This window comes from Trematomus bernacchii, unplaced genomic scaffold (genome assembly GCF_902827165.1).
Source record: "Trematomus bernacchii unplaced genomic scaffold, fTreBer1.1, whole genome shotgun sequence".
Lineage (NCBI taxonomy): Eukaryota > Metazoa > Chordata > Actinopteri > Perciformes > Nototheniidae > Trematomus > Trematomus bernacchii.
In genome coordinates this window covers 17720887-17747039 of record NW_022987973.1, presented here as the reverse complement: position 1 = coordinate 17747039, position 26153 = coordinate 17720887, and the positions used below count along the sequence as shown (strand labels likewise).

The window sequence follows — 26153 nt, the reverse complement described above, 5'->3', positions numbered from 1 at the left end:
GAGCTGTCGAGACGCAGCCTGTGTGTGCCACAACGGTGTCAATGTCACCACGACGCATCCTGACAGATTCTGTGTAGTTTTGTACCCTTTTACTGTTTTTGAAACTTGTACTGACATGTTTCTCTGTCCCAACAGCTACACAGTTAGTCCTTAAAACAAAAGCAGTTGCTTCAAATAAATATGCTAATATGAACACACAAAGGTTTGTCAATATTGTGATTGAAATGATATGATATGATAGAGACTGTATTTTCTATTGAATATGTATATAGTTGAAGATTGTGAAAATCCTGTGATTTACATGTGGATTTCAAAGACAACAGGTCAGACAAATGGACTGCATGCAAGTCATGAGTGGGACACTACAGTCACGCTTCCCATCGCACAGTGTCATTAAGCCCCTCAGCAAGAGCACAGCTGTGTCCAGGGAGGTGACTCCATCACCGAAGGCTTCAGAGGCATTATGGGTTTAATTATTTCTAAGAGCTCCACTCATGAGTAGAGGAGCCATTAACAAAGGGACAAAATACATTTTAACTTGATTATTCTTAATGGAGCACGGATGTAAGACAGTACATTGTACTTAAGATAATAATCCAGAAGATTTTCATTCAAAAAAATGTCTTTTCACTATCCCCAAATGAGGTGATACAATGGTGACGGAGTCTACGGCCCACTATAACCAGAATGTGCTTTTATACTAATTAGTGACAATGGCAAAATAACTCTCTATTTTTGTTCTCTTTTTACCTCAAATAGATCCAAAAGAGGAAATGTTTATGCCTTTGTCACTGACACATTAGTAAAATAAACAATGTTGAGCTTCTTTATTGACTTTGGGGAGAAATAAAGGTTACTTGACAGGGTTATTAACACACGGAATGAGAAAGCTTACTAACACTATTTGATGTGTGCGGTGCCATGAGAAGACATGGTTCAACAGCATTAAAGTGGGCTGAAGTATGTCTGATGAGTCAGCTTAATGTCAGCACGAATAACATTTAGCACAATTATTCAAATACACTGCAAGCTGACACGAATGCGCCTTCTATAAACAAGAAGACCAAAATGAACCTTTATTAAACATTAACAAGTATGTTTGCTCTGAGAAACTGGTATGAAACACTCCATTTTAAAAGCTATTTCTTCACACTATTCTAGCCGTTCTACATGCATGGCACAACTCTGAGCATGTTTGAGTGTTGTAAGAATTTGCATCATCCTCACAGCGAAAGACTAAAAACAGAGAGCGAATGGTTCCAACCACATAATATATTCCTAGGGCAAGGCCCATATGCAGAACACAGATCTATGCCTCTTTATCTTGCAAAACCATCAGGACAATGAATCAACATGCAGGTCTGGCAGCATGAATGCTTCCTGGTGTACAGCCAAAATGGCTTTTTTATGAAGCAGCTGAGCTGGAAGCAGAGCAGGAGGCAGACTCATCCAGCACAAAGATACATTTTAGAAGAAGGTGGAAGGACGACGCCACTTCACTGAATGTATTTGATGAACGAGCTTGTTATTGAACCTTTCTCTCTGGAATAAAAGAGACTAAAAGAAACACTACAACACTGTGTGAATGTGGTCAGTGTGGTCTGCATGCAGCACTGCTTATATAAGCTCAGAGAGATGGATATGATTCACAGGCCTACAGCATGGACAGCAATTATTGCCAGTCACAGTGAACAGCAGTAAGTAGCGATGGAGAAGAATCTGTTCAATTGAGTCACGCGAGAACACACAAATAGGAGAGAGATGAAGTGTAGAAAGTATTGATCATTTCGTTGTAACCTTTAGATTAGAATATTTTCTTATTGAACCAATCGTACTTTGTTCCACGGCTGAACAGATATAAGAACTATTTTGGTCCCCTATCAATAAAACTGTTTGGCTCAGTCTCTCGCCTACACTGAAAAGTGACACTCTCCTCTTTACTTATATATTCATTTCTGTACTTATATATTCATTTATAATGCGTGCGGTTGATGATGTATTTGCCCAAGGACACTTCCGACATGTTGCCTGCAGGGGGAAGGGATCAGACCACTGACTCTGATGGTAGGTGCCATTTTCCCCTCTGTGACACGAGGTAACAACAATGGCTACTTATACTATTTGTACTGGAAAAGACACTATACTTTAAAGCTTCTTGACTTCTTTACCACGATGCACTATGCCTCCTCACAGGTGATGCATTTCTTACTCACCATTGCATCTTACAATAAAGGAGGGATGTTTGACCTGCACCAGGATGATATTCTACACTTCACTTTCCTGATATTAACAATTCCCTCTGTTTATAACTACTGTGTAATGGGCATTAAATCCATGTACCATCAAATCCACTTCCTTATCTCTTGAGTCGTGTTTGTGTCAAAAGCTGGTTTGCAATTGTGTCAAATAATACAACTGCTGATCAATTCTGTAACAGCGATACGTTTACAATGAAGGGGTGTCAGTTACAGCTAACGGGAGTTACACAGTATTTTACTATCAAATGTAGAGATAAGAGTAGAGACATATGCTGACCGCAGGATGAAATCCAGCAGCAGTAGTAGTAAATTATGTTGGTCCTTATTAACAATTTTCAAAAAAGAATAAACATCCAAAAAATAAATACTAAAAGGCATTAAATAATAAAGGAAAAAAATAAGACCAAATAGGTGTAAGCTAAACCTTTATCATACCTTGGCTTCTTATACAGCCTATTCTAATAGGCAACCCTTTTTCGAAACATGTTTTAGGGTATACAAAACAAAGACATTTCAGTCATACACAATACTAATCATTTCATATTTGTTTACATCCTTATTTAACTGTCTTTGCAAAGTGAATACATTCTTGACTGCTAGTCACGACTACTCTATAAGGTAACCCCTTTGACAGAAATACATCTGTTCCTGATATTTGTCCTTACCCTTGAATTTTTAAACATAACTATTAACCTAAATCCTACTATACTGTCTCTCTTTCATTTTAAACAACCTATGAATACAGTAAGGAAGGTCATTATTGTGGACTTTGTACATTATCTATGCGAGATAAGCATGCAAGTCAATACATGGTTGGTTTTGTAGATGGATCAAATGTATATTGCTCTTCTGTAGCATAAACACTTACTACGTGTTGGTTTATATCGTGGTGTGTTTCCCTTACCTTCACACAGTAATTTAACGCTATATGGGAAGAATGAATAAAACACTAATCTGCACTGACTATCTTTAGTTTATCATCGTATTGCAATGATGCTCAGTGACAGACGTGGAAATGCGAAGCCAACGCCTCCTTTTAACTCCAGGAGATGTATTTTTTTTATGAATTATGACAAGCTGTCAGGCCTTGTCCTACATGTTCACCCCTAAAGATGCATCCTCTAGGTTTATGGTTTTCTACGTCACGGATGGATTAGCTAGTTAGCTGCCTAGCTGCTAACAGTAGCTTGAGCGGTTTATCTCACCAATAAAACAAACGTCAAACGTCAAACCACGGTGGCAACATCACAAAACACTTCACATGTTACAGGCATACATACGATAGGTGTGTTAAAATAGAAACCAAGAATGAGACCAGCCTCACCTGCTTGCGTTAGCCGGTTAGCCGCTAACGTCCGCTGGGGAGCCAGCTGCTGATGACGGCCTGGGAGGTGGGTGTCCTCCACGGTCACACACGCAGAGAGGCGGTGGGTATTCTGAATTAGCCTTCTTTATTTGATATCACGAAGTATCGTTAGGAAACGACGGCTGAAAGGCGGTAGCTTCTCCGTCAGACTGTTTCGCAGCATGAATAAATGATGTGAAGTGTGTGTCCGCCTCTGAGCTCGATGGACGGGCGGCTCAGTCAGTTACAACCTGCCTTCACAACATCCTCCTCCTCCTCCTCCTCCTCCTCCTCCTCATCATCATCATCATCGGTGTAAAGGGAGTTCCGCATACTCAGACCTAACGGAAGAGATCCTACAAGCCCGAGGAAAAGCACCTCAACCGCTCCAGAGGGACTGACTTTAGTGCCGCCGTGGTTCTAATAGTTCACTAAAATATTAGTCTGACAGTTTGAAGTATTTTAGTTAAGTTTTATCGCCTGACAGGGCCGGCCGAAGCCTTTTTAGGGCTCTATACAAGTGGCCTATGGAGACACCCCACCCCCCCAAAACTGCAATTATTACCAATGTTCATCACAATAATATAACTCAAATCAAAAAATGAAGCTTTGCGAAGAAAACATATCAATACTACATGTAGCCTACCATTTAGACTTGCTTTAATTATAAAATATTATCTTTACCAGAGACAGTGCGCATTATCAATATTTCAGTTTATCTCAAATATGTTGTATCTATAGTCCCTGGGCAGGTTATTAAAAATAGTGTCCTAATGTTATCACTTCAATGCTTCAGCAAGCACTGGAGTTCAAAATATTTTAAAACAATACAATAAAATAAGTACATCAACAGCTGTGTAGGGGATAATGTAGTGTGGTTACTTATGATTGCCAATTTGGTTTGCTTTAAACTTCTTCTTTCAATTTAAAGATTGCGCAAATAGTGCTTGATCTTAATTAAATATAAATACTATGTTGGGAGCTGTAATTCTACCCCGGGGCTTTCATATGCTTGTTTATAATAATCAATCAATAGTCTGACTTTTTAACAGGAACCTTTAAATTGTACACATCAAGTCCAGGGTAGTTGTATTGTATTTGTGAGAAAATCTTCTCGACATACTTATAGCTGCAGCATATCAAACCCTAACAAACAGGTTACACCACAAATATTACAGCAAGCTCTCTTTTTTAAGTTTTTTCAAAAGCCTCTGCACTTCCATCAGTTGTCAATGGAAGTCACCATTATGAATCTGTTTCATGCTTTAGCAAATAAACCACAACACATAAAATCTGACCAGCAAACAAGTCATTTTGATTCCAATCATATCAGCACTACAGCGTAGCTTTAATTCATACTGTGCATACAAAACAGAAGGTATTCAGGAGTTACAAGTATTAAAATAGGTTGCATTTCTATACATCAATGTTTACAGTATCACTCTTTGAAGACAGGAATTAAATGAGATCAGAAATTAAAATGACAGTATATACAGTACAATTAAACTTGATACAGCGTTAACATAAAATGTACACTGAAAAACTCAGATTAAAATAGCTCAACAAATGCATCTTTGCATGTTTGATCAGCACCCCATGACAAAATAATTTCAGTTTTATCAAAGTCCACCTGTAAGTAGACCATGGATTTAATTGGGGCATGGTGTACAATTCCCCCAAGTATTACAGAGACTACTTCAAACCAAACTCAATCGATTCGTTTGGCAAGTGATACCCTGCAAGCAGCAAACTAAAAGCACACCTTTAATGTCTTTGGAGGACCCAAAGATAAATAAATCCTTGTTGGGGTTTAAATGCTGCACACTCTCACATTCATCGGCTTCTTTAATATTGATCGTCCTGCCAAATGAAAACCATTAATACCAAAGGGTTGGAAGGATGTAAGAAAATCAATTTGAACAAATACTTTTAGAGCAAACATAAAAAGTAAATCAAATGTTTTATGTTGCATTGTTGGAGAAGCCTGTGACATAAGATTTTCAACTACATAATTACTCTGTAGCTATGTCAGTTTGACAATAAAGAACCTTGAACCTTGAACCTTGAAATTCTGAGGGGAAAGTCAAACGGCTTGATACAATACGTGGTCAGAAAAAGCCAGGTCACTTCTGGCTTTATGTTTTCCTGCTGGATGGAAAGACATGCAGGCACCCTTTGAATTAGCAATGCAATACAATAGATGGGAATGATGCTTATGTTGTATACCTGGGCTGCACTGGCTTCCAGTAGCAGAAAAACAAATGCTCAGCAGTAGCCTGGTGTTTTGCTATGCGACTGTTGAGGGAGCGGGAGGAAAACACTCGGGCTACTTTTGTTCCTGTGAAGATTCTGCATGTTGGAGAACATATCACTGTTATTGCAATAAAGAATGTGGAAGGAAAACACACTTGTTTTTGTTCATTCAACAAGGCACCAATAGGTGGAGCTCACTGCACTTTGCAGGTTTACTAAGAGTAGAGGGAGAGGTGATGATCTACTGCTCCAATTAGCCGTCAGATCATTTTATCAAAAATCTATTTTATACGTCATGGATTAATCAAATAGCACACAAAACCAAACAGACACCTTTATGCTATTAGCATGAATAATTAAATCATGTATTGCAGTATTCTTCTTCTTTGTTGAGATCCTTCATACACGCGTCCTAAAGTCTGCTGCATGTTGAGTTAAAGAAAAAGAAACATAATTTGTCGCTGTTGGAGCTTCACAACAGGTCGTTAATTTCAAGAAAAATAAGCAATACAGACATGTTGGGGGATAAAGAAACAACCCTTGTTATCTTATACAAATCATAATTAGATCTGCCCATTTTATACATCAATATATTTATTTACATATTATTTATTGACTGTGCCTGTGCTAAAGTCAGTTGTTTGCATTTGTATTTGAATCACTGTTTCATTTTTAGCTAATAGGTTAGCTTCTAAATGCAGTTTTATGAATTAAAAGCCAAAATAAATTGTACCTGAAAAAAACAAACAAGTCAATACAATAAAGTATAATGTCCGAATTTAACTGGCACCTTGAAAAGCTTAAATTGTTTATGCTGTTTGCTATCACAAGTCTAATGGTGATACCTGGAAATGGCTACACAGGCTGTCAATAAATTGTCACTCCAAAAACAATCTACAGTGGCATTATGATATCCCATTTTCAGCCCTCGTCCAAACATCAACATGAGAAAATAAACTTCACAGTTATGAATTTGCATTGACATTTCTTTATCATCCGTTATGCATTTCAAGTTTACACTTCTTAGGAGAATGCATGAGTATAAATAGTTATAAATGTTACTACTCATTTCCTGTAGTTCACGGATTCCCATTTAAAGATGTGTTGGTATATTTTTCTCTCAGTGAGGCTTTCCAAACAATCTGAGCGTTAAAGCTGTTGGTGTTGAGTAGTTTTTAAGGAAGATACTCAGAGCATGGTGACCTTTAGATCGAGATAGTTTTCGACCGGATATTATTTCAGCTATACATTTTTTCCCTCAGTGTCGTATATTATCAAAAATAAAAAGGGCTGTCAAATGTTCTATGTTCCATTTTAAACTACTCAAACGTTGCTTGTTCTTTTTTCACACCTTAATTTGTTAGTGATAAAACAAAAATATAAAAATAACTTTGTGATGAAATGAAAGTTCAATTCATATAATGACATAACGTGATTATTGGGGGATATCTTTGTAAATTTAATTCATTTATACAACTTCAGTCAGTATTAATTTTCATTTATTTGGAAGTCAGTTCACAGAGATGGTAGCTGGACTTCCTTTTTAACTGATGTTTAATCTTTACATACGTAAATAAAGACACATTAGTACCACCCATTGCAAGTTACCAGTGCTCTGTGTGATAAAAGATTGACTTGACACCATTTCTTGTTAATGAGGGCACAGTTTGCATTCTTGTGCGTTAGTTTATGATTGTACAATCTATGTGTGCACTCTATACATTTTTACTGTGAAAATAAATATACAATTTACATGAAAGTTAATGGGCATCTATAAATGACCAAAAGGGTCTCTTTTGAAGAAAACTAAAGTAATCTAATGGAAATTAAGGAAGCCTCTAATTCCCAGAGGTCTACTTCACATTACTTTACTTTACCTGAGCAACTACACCCACCTTTACATTTCTGCACTTACTCCAAAAGGACACAGCCTAACACAAATTATTTGCCAATTCACAATACCAACCAGGTGGCCTACGTCTTCAAAACATCGATAAAGTGAACAGCACATATGCTCATGCTTCACTCTGTGTCCATTTCCACCTATTGCACGACTGCAAGAAAAAACTATTTCAACCTTAAAGGTAGGGTAGGTAATTTTGGAGAAACCAGCTCGAGATCGCTAGAATTTGAAAATACACAGCCGGAAAAAATCTGCCACTTCCTTACAGAGCCCCTCCTCCAACACACACGAACGCGCACATGACCAATGAGGGCACGAGATAAGTTTGTGCACAGATGGAAGGCTGACAGGCAGGTAGGCCATCCAGTTATTTTAGCCGGGCCGGCTAAAATGATTGGTCGTACAGTACTACGGCTTCCACAGATTACATTTTTTTATGGATTTGTTGTCAAAGCACTTAAGATATTTATTGCTATCGTGATGTTAAGAGCATTCCATGGAATATAACAAAAAGTGTATCTCGAGCCGGTTTCTCAAATGTACCTACCCCACCTTTAATGTGCAGATTTAATCCTGATTAATCCACCACCAAGACCTGCTCAGATTATAATTCTTAGAGGGAGTATAGAAACTGCACTAGAAATTGACAAATAATAAATCAGAGAAAACTGGCTAAAGAGCCCGATGCTGGTATTCAATATCGCCATGATCATGTCAGCATCTACACAAAAGTAAGAACAAAAGGCTCGAAGACAACTAGGCGTTCATGTTTTTCCATTTGAACACAAAACATTGTATCAGTCTGTTTGCGAGCAAAAGGGCAATGATGCTCTCCTCCCACACGAGAAAAATAAATCTCACTGCATAACCAATCCCTGACCAGATAGCGGCAGAAAGGAGTCAGTGTTCCTGCTTGATGCAACGTCTGTCTCAAGACTTCACAGAGTGTGACATCCGGTCTGCCGTCACTCATTGACGTCCCAAATTTCAGAAAGCAGTGGTGGAAGCTTCTTGTCCTGGAGACGGAGGGCGAACACCTGCTCCGAGTGGACGCTGCTTAGTGTACGGAGGCTCACCAACTTCATCAGCATGCGCGGAAACATCAGATGATCCTGAGGAAGCCATTTAAACAAGAATTAAAAACTGAGAGGAGACTTCCTGCCCTACAAAATGTCAGCAGGAATTACTTAAAATGTAGAACTTGAGCTCTGTTTTCAGTTTATGTTAAAGAAAAAAGATTGACGTACATTCATTATCTGCATTTAGAAAGAAAACATGACCCAAACCCTGTAACATCCCTCCTCCAGTTTGAATAAAGCAATGTAACCCCAGCCATGACCCAATGTGGTTGTTGTGATGACGACTGTTAGGTTATGCTGACATGTCGGTCACAACCACAGCACTTACATTTGGTCTCTTTATCATGATGTAAGAGCGCAGTGCGTCCACGTAGGGTTGCTGTAGCCTCTCCACCAGTCCATGATCCTGCACATTTGGCCGATCTAAACAAAACAAATAGGAACATGTTTATCTCTGTTCATCTGAAAAAAGCAACTATAACAGACACATTCTCACATAGAAAATGACATGAATAGCTGTTTTACATGCCTTTCTCCTTGAGGATTCAATGCATGCTTTGTAGTTTAAGAGTTCTCACCTGCGGAAAAGATGTTGATGGCGATCAGCAGGGCGTACTCGGCCTCGTCCAGCTGCAGGTCATTCATTCCTTTTGAGAACTCAAAGATGGGATTGATGAACTCAAACTGAAGTCCTGAGGAGGGGAGTTGAGGGAGGGACAAAAAATAAACTTTAAAGAAGGAAATGTTAGGAAAAACTGTTTATTTTTCTACATGAATGGCATATCAAACATACTCTATTCTCAAACCTGACATTCATGTGTTTCATATGTTGTATTCAATATCTGATGCTGGCTGTCCAGTTTGGGCAAAAACTATTATTTGCATGAAACAAAAATAACTCTTAAAGTACTAAGTTTATTATGTCTTTGTTTAAACACCAGACAAGAAAGTTTAATTAAATACAGTAATAAGCTTAAGAGATACATAATATACAAATATTTTAAGCATAGGTACCTGCTTTGGCAAAATCCTCCTTATTATAGCTGAAATCCTTCAGAAACGTGATGCTGTCGATAGTAGGGTTGTATCGCCGAGAAGTCTCGAGCAGCATAATCTGAGGAGGAAACACATGTTTGTAAGTGGAATATTGATATACAGCAAAACTGTTATACACAACCGTTGGAAAATAATGCGGGAAGCAACCCTGTTCACACCATTTGAAATAAGTGTTTTCAAGTTTCACGTGTAACATCAATTACGTACTGTGACAATGCCTTGCATGAAGTGAAACAAATCTTTCAAACTGGAAGCTTCAGATAGAGGATGCATGCTGCACGGTGAATAATGACAAACCTCAATGGTTGACGTCTTTAACAGAGCAATCTGGTCCTCCCTGGTGAGTTCCAGGAAACCAGGAAGCTGCTTAGCGAAATCCACAATCTCCTGCACGGACATGATTGCAAGCTCAGTGAAGTGGGCGAAGCGCTGCTGACGCACCTCTCTGTTTTGAGGGTCCTGACTCTCAGGCCACGGCTGTTGGGTTCACACATAATAAAATATATGAGGCACAAAGTCAAAAAATCCCTGATGTTTTCATGACAGCAACATACACAACATGTTTTAGGTTAAACCTTGACAGGAGAGATGATCCAATCTTGTTTGCTTTTACCACCAATTGAATACAATGGCTGTGACTCGCAATCTACCGACACACATCAGCAGTCGACCAGAAAAGTAGTTCCCTCTAAAGCAGCTATATTTTTTTCCTGAAGCAGAATACTGGCCTCCCACATCAAACACCCACCCCACATGCAGCTCCTTATTTATTTTTTAGGTAATGACTGTAATTTTGAAATCCAAAAACCTCTGGCTGGAGCCAATGTTCTTATTTTACAGCTAAACAGAACACTTCAATATATTTCTGAAAACATCTGCGAAGGAAATACAGTAGGCAATGCAGTAACAGAATCGTTATTTATAATTGATCATCACTGTCTAGTGTGACAGTTTGATTTCAAAATCAGTGATCAATCTGAAAATTCAATTCTCTTTGGGCGTGGTGGAATCTTTCACATTTCATTAGGAGCACTGAACGAAGCAGAGGGACAGTACAGTCACAGGAAATACGATGGTTATTTTTGATAGAAGCTACAAACTGAACATTTAAGGGAAGTTCATTTTATTGTCTCAAATAACTGTTACTACTGCAAACCACACATCAGTTCAATTGTATTTATATTTGATTTATTTGTCTAAAATCTTTAAGTAGCTATAAAGAATTGACAAGTTTTCATTTTTTTGTTTCAAAGATATTTTTGTTTTCATTTATTGAAGATAATGAGTTGAAAGAAGGAGACAGAGAAATGACAGGAGGCAAATTGATTGACATCCTGGTCCTCTGCATGGGGACAGAGCCCCACTACATAGGCTGCTAACTCTATCTATTCGGCAACTCCCTTTTTTTGAGCCCAAGGGTACCTACTGATAGGTACAGTGTTGAAAGGGGGAGACCGAGGGGCCCGCGATACAACGGTTTAAGAAAATACTCGTAATGTCATTAAGGTTAATATAACAGTCAACCCAGATCTATCCTGTGAGGCGTTCACTTACTGTCACTTTGGGTCGTTCCAGGAAAGACCTCTTGTTGCATTGTTTCTGCATGGACACCAGCTTCTCGATCATCTCCTGCTGCTGGGGGTCCAGAGTAACTGTTTCCAGAGGAGGGGTAGGGGTGACCACTGTGGCGCTGCGGGCCGTCACATCCTCATGCTGCTTTTTCATCTTCTTCAGTCGGATCTGTTCCTCAGAGAGCACGCCTACAGGTCAAAGAGGATGTTCCATTTTATTCCCATGATTTGAAAAGACCCACAGTCTCAAATGTTGTTTTATCTAAATTCTCTCTACATCTGCTTCACACTCACACTGCTCCAGCATGCCCGCCTCCCGACACTTGCGCAGGCGGCACTGCTGGCACTTGCGCCGCATGTACATGTCCATTTCACAGCGGCCGTTGTTCTTGCAGTTGTACTGGGCGCTTTTGATGACGCTGCGTCGAAAGAAGCCCTTGCAGCCCTCGCAGCTCAGTACATTGTAATGGAAGCCAGAGGCCTTGTCCCCGCAGACACTGCACACCTCATTGCCCAGCATCTTCGGCGCAGGCCCCTTCTTCCTCTTCACTGGCTGGCCATCTATACAAAAAGAAAAGGAAGGTGAGTTTCTCTGAGGCTGCACCTTGTGTACTGAGGTTTTTTGATGTGTGCAGGAGGTTAGGCAATGTCTGCTCCTCTACCGTTATTTAAATGAAGAAAAGATAAGTACTTCCAGGCATCTTATCCCTATTCAAATCATCGCAGTAGATAATATACTTGTATATTTACATGAAAATGAAACAGGTTATTCTAGAGCAAAAATCTATATATGCTCACAACTAGCATTTAATGGGTACTACTATGTGCAAGACATTATAGAGATTAAGTCAAAGGAAATACTGGTTGGTCCAGTCTGTGGAAGTTGTCAAACCAGTACACTTACTGTACACACACACACAAATAACTGAAGAAACACACAGGAATGTAAACTAAAGTATAAATGTAGGACTATTTTAAGAGGGGTTGACTACAAATGTCATTGAAAATATATTTCTATAAAATATTTAAAATGTCACTGCAGTGTGACCCAAATAAAGTAAAAGTGGAAATCATAAAAGTCTATTGGACTTAAAATGCCATCCCAAGTATTTTCATAAAAGTGACACATTCAGTAATGTTGGGCTCTCAGCAATAGGTTCAATGGCAGTGACACAACAGAAAGTGCACACTGTTTTTACACACACGCAACTCCCTCTTAAAAGGATATGCATTTCAGTTTCGTCAATATATGCTGCATAGTTGTGGTTTTTACTTTCCTTTAAACATTTCAGTTGTTTGCAGCAGCTGTTAACAAGAGTAACTTTTCTCTCTGACCTATGCTGGCGGGTGTGTCCCCTGCAGATCCAGGGTCCAACTTGATGTCGCTCAGCTCCACCGGCAGAGGGCTGCTTATGTCGGTCAGGGATGAGCCGTTGTGTGGGGGGGCGGGGAAGTCATCTGGCCTGGAGAGGTCAGCCAGTGACAGCAGGCCGCCGTGCTTCATTGCGGTGCTTCCACTGCCTTCCTCAACCATGCAGTCCAGCTGCAACTCAGAGGCCCCGTCAAACACCTTACTCTCATCTGACAGAGGACACACACACACACACACACGTTGAAAACAAGTACCAGCCAACTGGTGCTATCAATCGAGACCTTGTTTGGCATTACTTGATCTCGATTGTGACAGGTGTCCAAAATAAACACAATACACAACTCAAACACATGTCATAACACAAAGCTCATGGGATAAAGACCAAGATTTATATCATTTTTGGTTTCTGTTGAAATCACTCTTTTGTGAGAGGCTGTGGAAATCAAAGCAGTCCTGCCACTCATGGACACAGAAATGTGATTTAATTATAAATCAAGATGTTCATTTTAGGTGGACAACATAATAAGCCAGGGTACAAAGATACAGCTGCTGGATAGCAATTTCTAGAACAAGAATAAGCTTCTTGGCATAGTACAATTTAAACCTTCACTGAGAGAAGAGACCCCGTCATTGTTTATCTCACTCTTTGGACTAATACAGAAGTGCTTTCTCTTACCATGACCAACATCTGGAATATCAGTCACAGACAGCGTGGACATCTTCTGCACAGCAGCTTGTCATTACGAAACCAACGTGTACCTGTGCAAGTAAAAAAACATGAATGATACTCACAGGCAACACAAACTAGACATGAAATAAATTGTGATGAACAGGTGCTAACAGTCTAAGTGAGTATATATGCTGTGTACACATTCAAAACTGACATTTTGTGAAAATAATAATACCAATAGCAGGAAAATAATACGATCTTATACACACCACAACGGAGTTCTTAGAGAGATCTCAAATATGACAAGCTTTAGAACAACTGAGCTCCTGTCTATAAAAATTGCTTTTACTGGCTGTAAAAGCAGAAGTGAAAGTTTGTCATGTGCGTCATCGGGGCGCTTTTCAGGAAACTGATTCAGCAGACACACATGTTCTTTATTCTTGGCTATTTTTAACCAGCCTGCAAAGAGGAAACCCTGTTTCAAAAATATAGGCTTTCTGCTATTTATTTTGAAAATAAAAATGGTTGTGCTTCCTCTGTTGGAAATCACATTTGTACTATAAAAAAAAAGAAATCTGTTTATATTCGAGGTATTAAAAACACTATTTTAAATATGAATGGACAGACAAGACAGACAGGATGTCAATTTTACGACCCCAAACAAAAAGCTTTCAGGCCGTCTATGTTAATACTGTCAATAACAAAGAGCTTTCTCCAGAAATCTTTTTTTGCATCTGCAGACAAAAATGGATACCTGAGAGCCGACAGACTACACCTTAGTTCAGGGTAGTAGGATTGTTCTATAGGATTATTTATCATTCTATAACAAATGTACCCTCTTTAATAACTTACAAATGCACAATCTAAATCTTGTTTGCTAGACACACTAGTCAATCTTTAGCTATATTACATAATGGACTGCTAGTCCCATTTGTTTTATATCTAAAGGGGCATCCAGAAAACATTTGTATGATGCAACTGTTTGTGATGTGACCTTTTCTGTACCATATTAAGGGATACAATTCCCCAATATCCCTCCAATTATATTAACAACTTCAATATGGCAGCTGTTCTATCTACTGTGGAAACCATAGAAGAAGACAGCCTGGTACTGTACTGATTTTCAAAACGTACAGGCCATGCAATATAATAAAAGTACTTAATAAAAGTATTAAAACATAGTCTCCAATGAAACAATTCAAGAGTCAACAACCATGAAGGTCAAGCTCAACACTAGACAGATAAAATCAATAGAAAGACCAACTGTGATTAAATATGACCGTCTATCCATAATGAAAACAGAACCCATGAAGAAACAATGACAGCAGAGACGGCAGTCATTTTCTAAGCCCTAGTGAGAAGCTTTTAAAATACATGGTATATAACCAGTAAAGCAGTTATTGTTGCAGCAGTTCAAGATAAAAGCTACAACAGTTCGAGTAAAGTTGGTTTTGGCACTTTTTCTTTTTTAAATGACTTGGTTCCCTCAATATTTGCTAATTTTACAACAAACGAGGTCAAGTACAACTCATAACACCGTATGTTTGATTTTAAAATATATGCAATTAGCAGAAATATCCAAAAATAATACATATCTACTGGGATTCTTTTAATACAAGTCTATATTTTCCACGGAAAAACCCATCTACTACAAAGCGTTCTTGCCGTCTCAAGGTGATGCCTAAATAATAAAAAAAAACTGAAGGAGAACATTTGGATTTAAAGCCTCAATTAGCTCAAACTGATTTGCAACAGTGACTCTGCAACAGGCACAATGTTGCACTTACCTCTGAAGCTGACGTCTTATTTCTGGTATAAATCCATCCTGCCCATGTGAGTCCACTCTGTCAGTTTGCCGGCGCTGATGCAGGACTTTCCTGATGAGCCTCGAGGATGCCAAACCTCTGTGACTGATTTGACGGAGTTTAATGACTCAATATCTTGAAGAGAATGAGTAGGAAAGAAGTCCCTTTCTACAATGCCCAATGGGAGACAGGAGGGAAAACAGAGAGAGGGAGGGAGGGAGAGGGAGGAGGGTGAAAGAGGCAACACAAGAGGTTACTATTGGTCATTTGAATAGCTCTTAAATCCCCACAGGGCTGTGGCATTCCTTCCTTATTCTTCTTTGAGAATAAAAAACAGCCCATTTTACTCAAACAGCCTCATACAACACAGACACCTAAGGATGAGCCCATCTATTGTTTGAAAACATAGCCATTAGTGTGGTCGACTGCCTCAAATTACAAACTGTAAAGGCTGCTAACACTCAAAGCCTCACAAAAACACATATTGCATTTAGCTAGATTGAGGTGTAATGATCACATATTGAGAATCCACAAATCAATGAGTAAAATGTCATGTCAGCAATGTGGATAAAACATCTGAGCAAAAATCTAGATTTTAAAATAGGTGTGGTAATCAAAGGCATCAAGTTTTATTGGGTGAATTCACATTCTTTGGTTGTAAAACATTTCTACTCATGTCCTCTCCACAATGATCTCTGCTCAAGTCCAATGTCCTCTGCATCTTATCAGTCACCTTTGTCCATGAGCATGTTTTCATAGAATGCTGGAAATGAAATGAACTCGCCACCAAAATCAATAAAGTACAGAATAAATTCAAATGCTTAAAACAAATGTAATGTTTTTCATCTTCATGTTATAACTCACAGCCTCATCACTGGCTTGTTCTGTGAAGTATATAGCCTTCTTGTACAGTATGTTACAAAAGGCCAATTGACTAATTGACAAATCAATATTTTACAACTCATTTTGTAGAGCCAGGACCAGTGCTGAAACAACCTAAACATTTATCATCAAAAAAATTACAATACTTAAGATACTACTTATAATAATGACTTAGTATCTGGTTTCTTTCGATTTCTATGATTAATATTGATTCCTGGTTGGTAAAAATGCTATTTCAATATATGCGCTGGAAAATGTAAAGTCTGATGAAAAATGCAACTATGTTTTTGTTACGGTCACCATAAGCAACCACATAGGTGTGTCACAGATTGATTGTGAGAAAGTAGTGCTCATAATGCAAGTGCCTACCAGTCAGACAAAAACTAAAATGTTTTTATAAAACATAGTCAGCATGACTGAGTGGGAAATGTTGCTTTCTAAAAGTCTCAGGAGTACCAACGGATGTTAACGCCTCAAGAGATGTAAAAATGGACATCCTTACTCAGCAACATCTTGGTGTGAAAGCAGAGTCAGTGCTTTCGAGAGTCACAGGCTCCAAATTAAATCAATGTTCCCACAAACACACAGATGCAAGAAGAAGTACATCCAGTGATTTAAGGCCTTGCAGACCCACCCATATGTTTTCACTTCTTCTGACAGACCTATAGATAGATTAACACTGGGTGGAGCTGTGTTGGGAATAAAGTGAGGTCAAAATCTATTACCAATATAAAGAAGCAAGTCCGACTGGACTCACAACAGGTGCAACGGATGTCTGTGACTCAAACGCCCACACAGAGGGCTAAAACAGACAAGTGGAAACAGGGATACATATGGGCTCTCAGTTCAAATCTTGTTTTGGCACATGCACACTGCAACCACAAATATTAAGGAAATGTGCTAAACCAAACACAGTCTGGCAGCCTGTGTAAAGCTAAATTGGCTAACTTGTAGGTAACACTAGCGTCGGTGGTTAGTGTTAAAGTGGACGTTTATTTCGCAATCATGTTATATAATGTAAACAGATAATTTCGCAACTTGAGACACGTTCTGCGTTGAGAATGACGATACTTTCCAGTAGTTTGTAGTTTACTACACTCACTGCTAACATTAGCCAGGTTAACCTTAGTTAGGCACACAGTTAACTGACAGACACATCATTGTAGCTAACTGCAGGTTCAGCGTCAACATGAGCTAACATGAAAAAAACATTTGAATATATCACTAGCTAACTCGCTGGCCTTCAAATGTTGCTAGTAAAAACATACAGAACCGGATGTTTAGGTGAGATTAGCTTCAGAGTCAATCTCAACAAGGCCAATATCGTTTAGGTTAGCTACACCCCCGCACTCGGAAGCAACTCCCTTTTAACAAGTTCAATTTAGCTAGCTTAGCTAACTTCACATCAAGGATACCACAAACATGACAAAGGGACAACGTTGGTTGACTTGCCAGAGACTTCATGAGTTTGCACCCTCTTCTTTGTTTGCTACTCCGTCCTTTTGGGTCTGTTGACAGCGGCTCTGACAACCAAAGCTAACATGTTAGCTCGCTAGCAGCGTAGTTATATCATGTGATTCAGCGGCTCCGGGTGGCTCGGCTGGCGCAGCAGGAAACAGATTTCATCAGGCTGAGAGAGGGCTTTACTGCCCAGAGTGCAGGCTGACGGGCAGCATCCAGCGGTGGAATGTAAGTACCTTTACTCTACTGTATTTGAAGTAGTTTTCCAGAGTATTTCCATGTTATGCTACTTTATAATTCTAGTCCCGTACATTTTGGAGGGAATATTGTACACCACTATGTATTTAGGAGCTTTGATTTGGATAAGGATAAAGATATCCAGAAATATATAAAATCATTCGAATAAAGTTCACCACCCTCTTTACCAGCCTGCATAATAAATTGACCCAAAACATTATATGCATCAACAATAATATATATAATATGTATTGAATTAAATACGCTAGATATTTTTCTTGCATACTAAATAGTAGGGTAGTAGTAGTATGTTTATTTGATGGCTTATAGTTTGGGTGTAATCCATGAATGGCTTGTGGAATCAATCAATGTTTGTTTTTTTACCATTTTCTTGGTTGGTAAACACTCCAGACAGCAAAATTAACAATCAACAAGCACTTAAGAAAGAAACTTTTCATAACATTCACCCTTAAGTTTTATGTTTATGCTAGTACTGAAATACTTAAAGTCTAGTGAGAAGGTATTTGTGCACTGTAGTCTTGCTACTTTTACTCAAGTTATACATCTGAATACTTCTTCCACCACTGTTAGTCGACATTTGTAAAGTACCAGCAAGCTCCCCCAAACAAGTTGTAATGTTTTGGTAAAATACATTTTGTGTTCAAAAGTAAAATAGGATTGTGACATTAAACATTACAAATAACTGCCATAATAAGATACTGGTTCTATATGGCCATGGTCAGATAAATGGGTTGGAGTGGGCACAACATTACTGATGGGTCCCTCAAATGTGGCCTCTTTGAATAGTTTATTTTGTCAAAGTTCAACAATAGGGAACAGTTTTTCCAGAAGACTAGCATAAGGTCTTATTATTATGTCCAGAGACCCAGAGACAAAAAATACCACAATACTTTTCACCAGCCCAATGTCTGTAATTAAAAAAAATGCTGCTATGTGCTGCAATATAAGATGTTAAAACTAGATTTAAGACTGGACATTCTATCAGACATGGTCAATATTAAGGCAAGAGATATATCAGGCCAAAAATGCAATATGTATTATTTCAGCCAGTAAATGATCTGCTGTTGATGGTGACAGTGAAGATGAAAATCTGATCTGCCGCTAGAGGGCAGAGTCTTTGGAGGCAGAACAGGAAGTTGAAGTGGATCTACATCTTTTTCTTCGCCGAAGAAGAACCTGTAGCAAATAAATCGCCAGTGGCTGTTGTTCTTTCTGCGAAATCTCTATATCTGCAACAGAAAGGACACAATGCCCGTAATCTGTGCAGCGATGGGGTGCAACAATAGGTTTGTCAAAGGGTCGGAGATCAGATTTTACAGGTGAGTTTTCACCGCTCGGACTGAGGGGAAGTTTTAGGATAACTGATCTATCAACTGCCATTTAGGAAACCGACATTAATACAGAGATACATCTGCTTTTACATCACTGACTGTCACTGACAATATTTCAACCATAAGGTAACATTCGGATTCAATGTGCGTATTGATACCATATTTATACCATGCTGCCTCAGACTTTAGCCTATACATACTAAACATTACCTGTTGTAGCTCGGTTCATTGCTGTATTCATTTACGTATAATTATCTTTAACTGGCTCCCAATGGTGTAATGTAACTCTGCATTTCCTCAAGTATTGTACTTCAGGAAAAAATGAGGTCCTTATACTTTACTTGATTATTTTCTCATGATCCTACTTTATACACTGTATCAATTATATAGAGCAACACCCCTCACAACATACAGTTAATGAGAACATGATTTACATATGTGGACAGCAGTTTGTCCAGGTGTTAAGATTACCTATTTAGATATGCTCATGTAACTGTAAAAGCATGTCTAGTTGCAAGAAAAATGTACATCATCTAAGGAGATTTTGACCTCTTTTATCTACAGTTTACCCTCAGGCTGTAACACATTATCTTAAAAGTGTTGATGGTTAAAGTCATGCATCCTCATTAAAAATCTTCGCCTCTCTCTCCTGCGTATCAGGTTCCCGCTAAGCAAACCTCAACTCGCCAGCAAATGGGTGCACAGCCTGGGGATGAAAAACTTCATCCCGACAGCCAACACCTGCCTCTGCTCGGAGCACTTCAGGGCCGACTGCTTCAGGGACTACAACGGAAAACAGTTTCTGAGGGAGGACGCCGTGCCCACCATATTCAGCCAGGGGCAGGACTCAAAGGTGTGGTAGAGACTGTTATTCAGTAGCAGTTGGTTTGAATTCATCCTGTTTTATTTTATATAAAGTGACTAGATAATCCCAATACTCCCCAGATTGAACTTCGTAAAAGAGGGGTGGTACCAAAGGAGGCAAATGTTGTGAATCAAACGGCGACACAAGCAGACAAAGACAGAGCGAGAGACGCCGTCAGTCAACGCAGAGACCGGAGAGGAGGAATGAGGGTGAGTTCTCTGTTACTGTGCCTGCACTGAGGGTACATTGTGTGTAGTTCAACCTTTATGGTATCATATTAGTATTAATTACCCTCTGGCAGGAGGCTGCACTCCATCAGGACCAAAACTTCTCTCCACCTGAACAGTTTCTTCCCCTCTGAAACCGGCCTAATCAACAAGGCCCAGGACCCACACTGACATTGACTTTTTATACACCCAAAAACATTATGCATGACATTAATGCACATCACGTGAACAACATCTTGTTATTTTTCCCTAAATACTGTGAACCATGTTCAGGCTCAGCTCTCTGACTGCATTCTGCACATTTTTGCACACAGCCCTCCACTTAAAATTATAATTCACTGTAGTTTGCCATATATTGTCATAAGTGTTTTATTTATTTTTTAGCTTTTAAGGTTTTCTCTGTATAGTTACATTTAAATTAGGTGTGAATACTTGTCTCTAGTATCCTTTTTTAATTCTAAATTGTTTCTTAAAAATACTTATCCTTATATACCAAAGCAAACTCCTTATATGTGTAAACGTAACTGGTAATAAACCTGATTCGCATTCTGGTTGTTTCTGCTTTACCAGTCAGAGCCAAAATGAACACCCACTGGTTGAACATGATCATTCGAAACAAATCTTCACTGTTTTCTTAAGATAATTGTTTTTTTTCCTTAAGTTAATTTGAGCAAATGCATGAACTAAAATAGTTGGCTTAACATGTATAAATGTATTTTGTCACAGGGTGGACGAGGAGGCCGTGGAGGGAAACAGCCGTCTGACAGGTGAGAAACGGTGTGGGTGTTTCTGTATTCTCCCTGTTGCTCTACTGAATTCTTTCATAGTAGTTTTTCTTTAGAGTTTTCATCTGTTTATCTCTACTATTCAGAGAAGTGAATACGTGTCCTTGTAAGTGCTTTGCAGAATGTAGCCCATCACAGATGAACCTGATGCCGTTCCTTTCAGGCGCTAGTTTGCTTTGTGTGGGAATGGTTGCTGAGCCAAATTAAAAACAGCTGCTGGTGACATATCTCAGATTATTTGGGGTCTTAATGTATTTTGTGATGAATTTGTGTTCTCTGATGCCAAAACCAGGCAGTTTTTGTTTAGTTGAGATATTTTAGCATAGATTTATAAGTTTTTAATGACAGGAAGAACTGTCCACCTGAGAAAATCTTGATGTCAGTATCTAATGTGAAAGAGTAAACGTGTGTTACATGAGGAAAGCGTAGCTGTATTCAGCTTTGATTGAGAGGATGGGATACAACCCAGCTGAACAGAAAAGTGAGCAAAATATCAAATGGAATCATCTCGACCACTGATGCCACATAATGTATTACTGTCCAAACCATGACCACGACAACAGTCAGATGTTTTTGCCAGAATATCATTTAGTATTTAACTGTTGTTTTAGAAAAAATCTGTCAAATAAATAACCTTCCTAACGCCGGTTAAAGGACCAGGCAGTATCATTACTTATTTGTCTGACTTTGTTGTTTCTACTTATAGTCGTCCGGTTTCCCTGCTTGTTTGTTCAGTACCAGAGCTCACCGTAGGGGGCGCATTAGGGAGGATGTTCAAAAGACCTGTTGAGTTCAACTATATAGATGTCTTCCATTGTCTTTAAGGAAGAAGAAAAATAGAGTTCTAGTAACTAATTATGCCTATATGAAGGGAATAAGTAGTTAACTGTTGAAGCACCTTCTAAAAAAACAACATCCCAATCTGATTGTATCAATGCTGTAGAAATGTTCAAAGGGTACATTTTTTTCTTAGACCCTGGACAGGGAAATTAGATTTATAAAATATGAATTTAGACGTGAAAATAGAGCTGTAAAGCTGTCCCATGGTTTTCACCACTCAGTAAATGTTTCTCAAAATGAATGGTCATTTTCAGACTACGGTGGATGCCCACTGAGTTTTATAATGCAAAATGTACATTTATATTCCACTATCGTAATGTTTTACTCCAAGACATAAAACAAATATGAAACGGTAATTAAGGAGCAAACACCAGAGAGGAAAAATGCTTCAATGAAACGTATTGCTAATGTCAGTTTTTCCGCTTGTGTCTGCAGACAGTCTATTGGAGCCAAGAACAAAGTGTACGACAACAAAGGCCGACTGCTCTCCAACAATAAAGACATGTGTGACTGCCTGGGTGTCGACTGTATGGGCTGCTTTTACCCCTGCAACGGGTGCAACTCTCGCAAGTGCGGGGTCGAGTGCCGCTGCGACAGGAAGTGGCTTTACGAGCAGGTGGAGGTGGAGGGCGGAGAGATCATCCGGAACAAGTTTGTTATTTAGTCATCAGAGAAACTGGGAATAACAACTCGCTTTCCTTAAATTCGGCTGCTGTTCAGCGGATGGACCATCCAACACTGGGATGCTTTTCCTGGAGAGATCTCCCACAATTTCAACTGATAATTATGAGGCCTTGCAAAGTAACTGCCCATGGTAGAAAACTTTGCAGAACAATGTTAGCATTCTGCTGAATGTGCTTTTTTAGTTTATTTAGTTTCCTTTGTTCCTGTTGTTGATTTATGTACACAGTGTATTTTTCTGGAAAAAAAACTGGTTTGTACCACAAATCTAAATCAGACAACATTTTAAACACCACGATTAATCAGTATTTTTTTTTAGGATTTTACAGCATTATAAGCATGATGTTTTTTTGTATAAAAATGAAAGATGTTTTAAATCCCTGACAAAGTCACACGTTTGATGCGAGTTCTGGCCTGAAAACACCTGCCAATTTTGAATCATAGTCATAGCGCCACCTACTGGCAAAAAGAAGTTACAGTTAATAACTATACATCCGTTTAAATTGATCTCATTGAAGGTAACCTTGCATCACATAACATCAGTAATAACATATACAATAAGCTACAAAGCAGAGCTCAGAAATGAGATGCTGACGTTGCGGCTACATACAGTAAGCTAGTTTAGGGGATGGTTCCAGTTTGCGGAAGTGAGGATCTCAGTGTTTTTGCAGCGTAAGAAAAAGTCCTGGCACCCATTGTGCTGAGGTCGGCTGGCAAAGACCTGCTGATGAAGACTCCAGGGAGCGGAGCGGGGGGGGGTGGGTCTGCGAGATGTTTTATGGAGGCCCTTTAACAAGTCAAGGCATTCATTAATTTGTCTTTAGAACCCTCCCTTTAAAATGTAATACTTTTCCATTAGGTCATTTTCTGCCCGTTTAGCAGACTGGAGCCACCCATCTTTAGTACTCCCCCCAACACACCGAACAAAGGCAGCATGACACAGCAGTTCATCCCGCTGGCTAAAGAAAGAGTTGCAGATCTGCTGCTCAGACAGTAATGTCTCATTTATCCACATCCTGCTGTCCTTGAGGACGGCTAGGTCAAGTGTCATGCGGCGCGGGATCGCTTCGTCTTCATATCCTCACATATCCTGCTTATTTCCAGGGAGCACTTGCAGCAGGGCCTGACAAATCATGATCCTGCCAAATTTGAACGGTGGATGTTACTTTTTTTAAAGGGCATGCAAATGAAATGCTAGGTTTCTTTGTGTTGTTAATTGTATAACTCATTTTTATACATAGCTTATTAATATTAATATTAATATACCCTGATCGATGCACACGAGACATTCATCAATTTGTTCCAAATTCCAATTTAAATTAAAGTCAAATCAATTCAACTCCAAGTGCAGAAGGTACTACAAAAACCACCTCAGCCTTTAAATGATGCCTTCTTTCTCATACATTATGCTGTATACACATAGACTGTATATATAAAGTGTATACATGATGTATATTATTCATATTAAGCACGATACTATGCATTGTTACTGTTGTATTGATTTTAGGCGTAGCATCAGTTCATTTTGTTAAGAAATAGTCCAATGAATTCTGTTTGAACCATTTATTAGCCATAAATGTTATTATGTTGAGGTTACAAAAGTTGTTTATAATAAAAATAGGATGTTTTGTAATGGAATCCTTCACGTCATTTCAAGTTTTAAGCCACAAACTTATGTCAACGACCCTTGAATGGATGCTATGAACATTTCTATTACTATATACTCAAGGTCCCCAGAGTACAACTCCTTCTCGGTTTGATGATCTCCTGAGAGCAATGTTCATTTATTTAGTGGAATATCTTAAAATCTACAACACGGACTGCCGCAAAAACTTTGTACGGTTATTCATGGTTCCCAGGAGATGAATCCCATTGACTTTCTTAAGATGTTGATCTCTAAAAGGCGTGTTCCCATCAGGATGAATTGTAATCAGAATACCTTTATTCGTCCCACAGAGGGGAAATGTACATTTGTTACAGCAAGTAAAAAGCCAAAGATAGCTTAATATTATTAAGAAATAATAATGATAGAAGTTACACAATGTACTAAATACACATCCAGTACCAGTACCAGTTGTGAGCTAGCAGCCAGGGGATAGTATTTAAAGCCCCGTCATTGGGTCGTCATCTCAATTTGCCTACTACATTTGATAAGCTATTTTCACGACCAAAAGACATGCAATATTAGAACGGCAGTCCGATAGCGCAGACCTCCGCTGAATGTTTCATAAGGTGAAATATAATGCATGAATCCGCCCTGAGAGTTTGATCTGTCTCTCTTTCCCACCCTTCCATCAAGTTTCCTGAAAACCAGTAGTAGTTTTTCCATAATCCTGCTGGCAAGAAAACGATCTAACTAACTACATGAAAGCATGTCAAAGCTCGCAGTGCCTCAGTCCAGCCTCACAAAGCAGGTTCTTGTGAACAGGCTTCATCATTACGGTGCTAACACAGAAAACAGCCAAGTTGCTGTGGAAATGAACTCATTACTGGATGTGTCATTTTAGTTTGATCCACCTCTCTCACTGGCTAACAGAAACACATGCAGGAGAGGATGTTGGTTTGCCCATTTAGAGCCTTCTGTGCTTTAACAGCTGTTAATCAAAGACAGCAGTGATAATAACGTGCTCTGGACGGTGCTGAAAAAAGCATTTAAATAAAAGTATTTTGTCCTTAGTTTTTATAAAATCCATCTCAAGGAAGAATACATCAAAGCCTGACACAAAGCCATCCTCTACATCAGGGGTCTCAAACTCAAGGCCCGGGGGCCAAATCTGGCCCACGACTTCATTTTATGTGGCCCCGCAAGAGCTTGCAAAGAATATAATACGTTTATTATACGGTTACATGCCACTTTACAGAAGCAGGTTGCCCATAAACTACATGTCCCACAATGCATCTCGTTTTGTGACATGCACACTGAAGAGACTTGCAATTATTTGCCCTAGACTTCTGCTTTCAGACGTATAATAATTCAATTCAGAGGCAATAATGTAATATAATACATTATTTTATATATATATTATATATTTATATAGTTACAACCGGTCCTTTGAGTGCAACCTTTATGCGAATGTGGCCCGTGATGAAATTGAGTTTGACACCCCTGCTCTACATGAACGCGTCCAGTTCTTCCTTCCAGCAGAGAGAACGACTCGTCCGTGAGCACGATGAAATGTCTATCTAAATATTGGCTTCGGCAGTCATGAGGAACATGAACCTCCAGGGAGCTGCTGGATGAAAACATGCTGCTATTAACGAACACCAATGACCTGAAATCTGTCAGCGAAATCCAGCCTGCAGTGTTCACACTGAGCTGGAGAGGTGACAGAAGAGTCTGTTAGGAGATTAAAGGCTGAACTAGAATCTATGAACATCAGGGTGAGAAGGTCCAAGGTCCGTCTGGATGTTGTCAGAGAAGATGAAGTAATGTGGTTGTTCCATATTTCACTCCTAAAAAGATATAAGGAAGTGAACAAAAAAAAAGTGACTATAATTACAGCTACAATAC

The 26153-nt window shown here is 39.0% G+C and overlaps 3 protein-coding genes across 22 annotated transcripts in view; 1 reads left to right on the top strand and 2 right to left on the bottom strand.

Moving 5' to 3' along the window:
- The window catches only part of madd (MAP-kinase activating death domain), a 45555-nt gene extending 41680 nt beyond the window's left edge, over positions 1 to 3875 (bottom strand). For 13 of the 18 annotated variants that reach the window (XM_034116797.1, XM_034116800.1, XM_034116805.1 and 10 more), the window contains exon 1: positions 3583 to 3875. The gene's annotated coding sequence lies outside the window, so the exon portion shown is untranslated. The remainder of the gene's footprint in view (positions 1 to 3582) is intronic. The other 5 variants (XM_034116802.1, XM_034116807.1, XM_034116811.1 and 2 more) reach the window with 1 other exon arrangement.
- Positions 3876 to 8672: 4797 nt separating this feature from the next.
- nr1h3 (nuclear receptor subfamily 1, group H, member 3) lies at positions 8673 to 15480 on the bottom strand. 2 transcript variants are annotated; one of them, XM_034116209.1, is made up of 10 exons: positions 15295 to 15480; positions 13514 to 13596; positions 12801 to 13046; positions 11760 to 12026; positions 11449 to 11654; positions 10192 to 10371; positions 9853 to 9952; positions 9417 to 9530; positions 9167 to 9261; positions 8673 to 8871 (listed from the first exon to the last, which is right to left on the bottom strand). In XM_034116209.1, exons 2-10 carry the CDS (start codon positions 13554 to 13556, stop codon positions 8725 to 8727), a joined length of 1398 nt encoding a protein of 465 aa, XP_033972100.1. In that variant the 5' UTR covers positions 13557 to 13596; positions 15295 to 15480; the 3' UTR covers positions 8673 to 8724. The 2 variants fall into 2 exon arrangements, with proteins under 2 accessions (XP_033972100.1, XP_033972101.1); XM_034116210.1 differs by lacking the exon at positions 15295 to 15480 and adding an exon at positions 13777 to 13851.
- A 2166-nt stretch (positions 15481 to 17646) lies between these two features.
- On the top strand, positions 17647 to 24280 carry arl14ep (ADP-ribosylation factor-like 14 effector protein). 2 transcript variants are annotated; one of them, XM_034116212.1, is made up of 5 exons: positions 17647 to 17883; positions 19905 to 20097; positions 20190 to 20318; positions 21063 to 21103; positions 22397 to 24280. In XM_034116212.1, coding segments are annotated over exons 1-5 (594 nt in total). In that variant the 5' UTR covers positions 17647 to 17881; the 3' UTR covers positions 22626 to 24280. The 2 variants fall into 2 exon arrangements, with proteins under 2 accessions (XP_033972103.1, XP_033972102.1); XM_034116211.1 differs by lacking the exon at positions 17647 to 17883 and adding an exon at positions 18989 to 19232.
- Positions 24281 to 26153: the final 1873 nt, after the last annotated feature.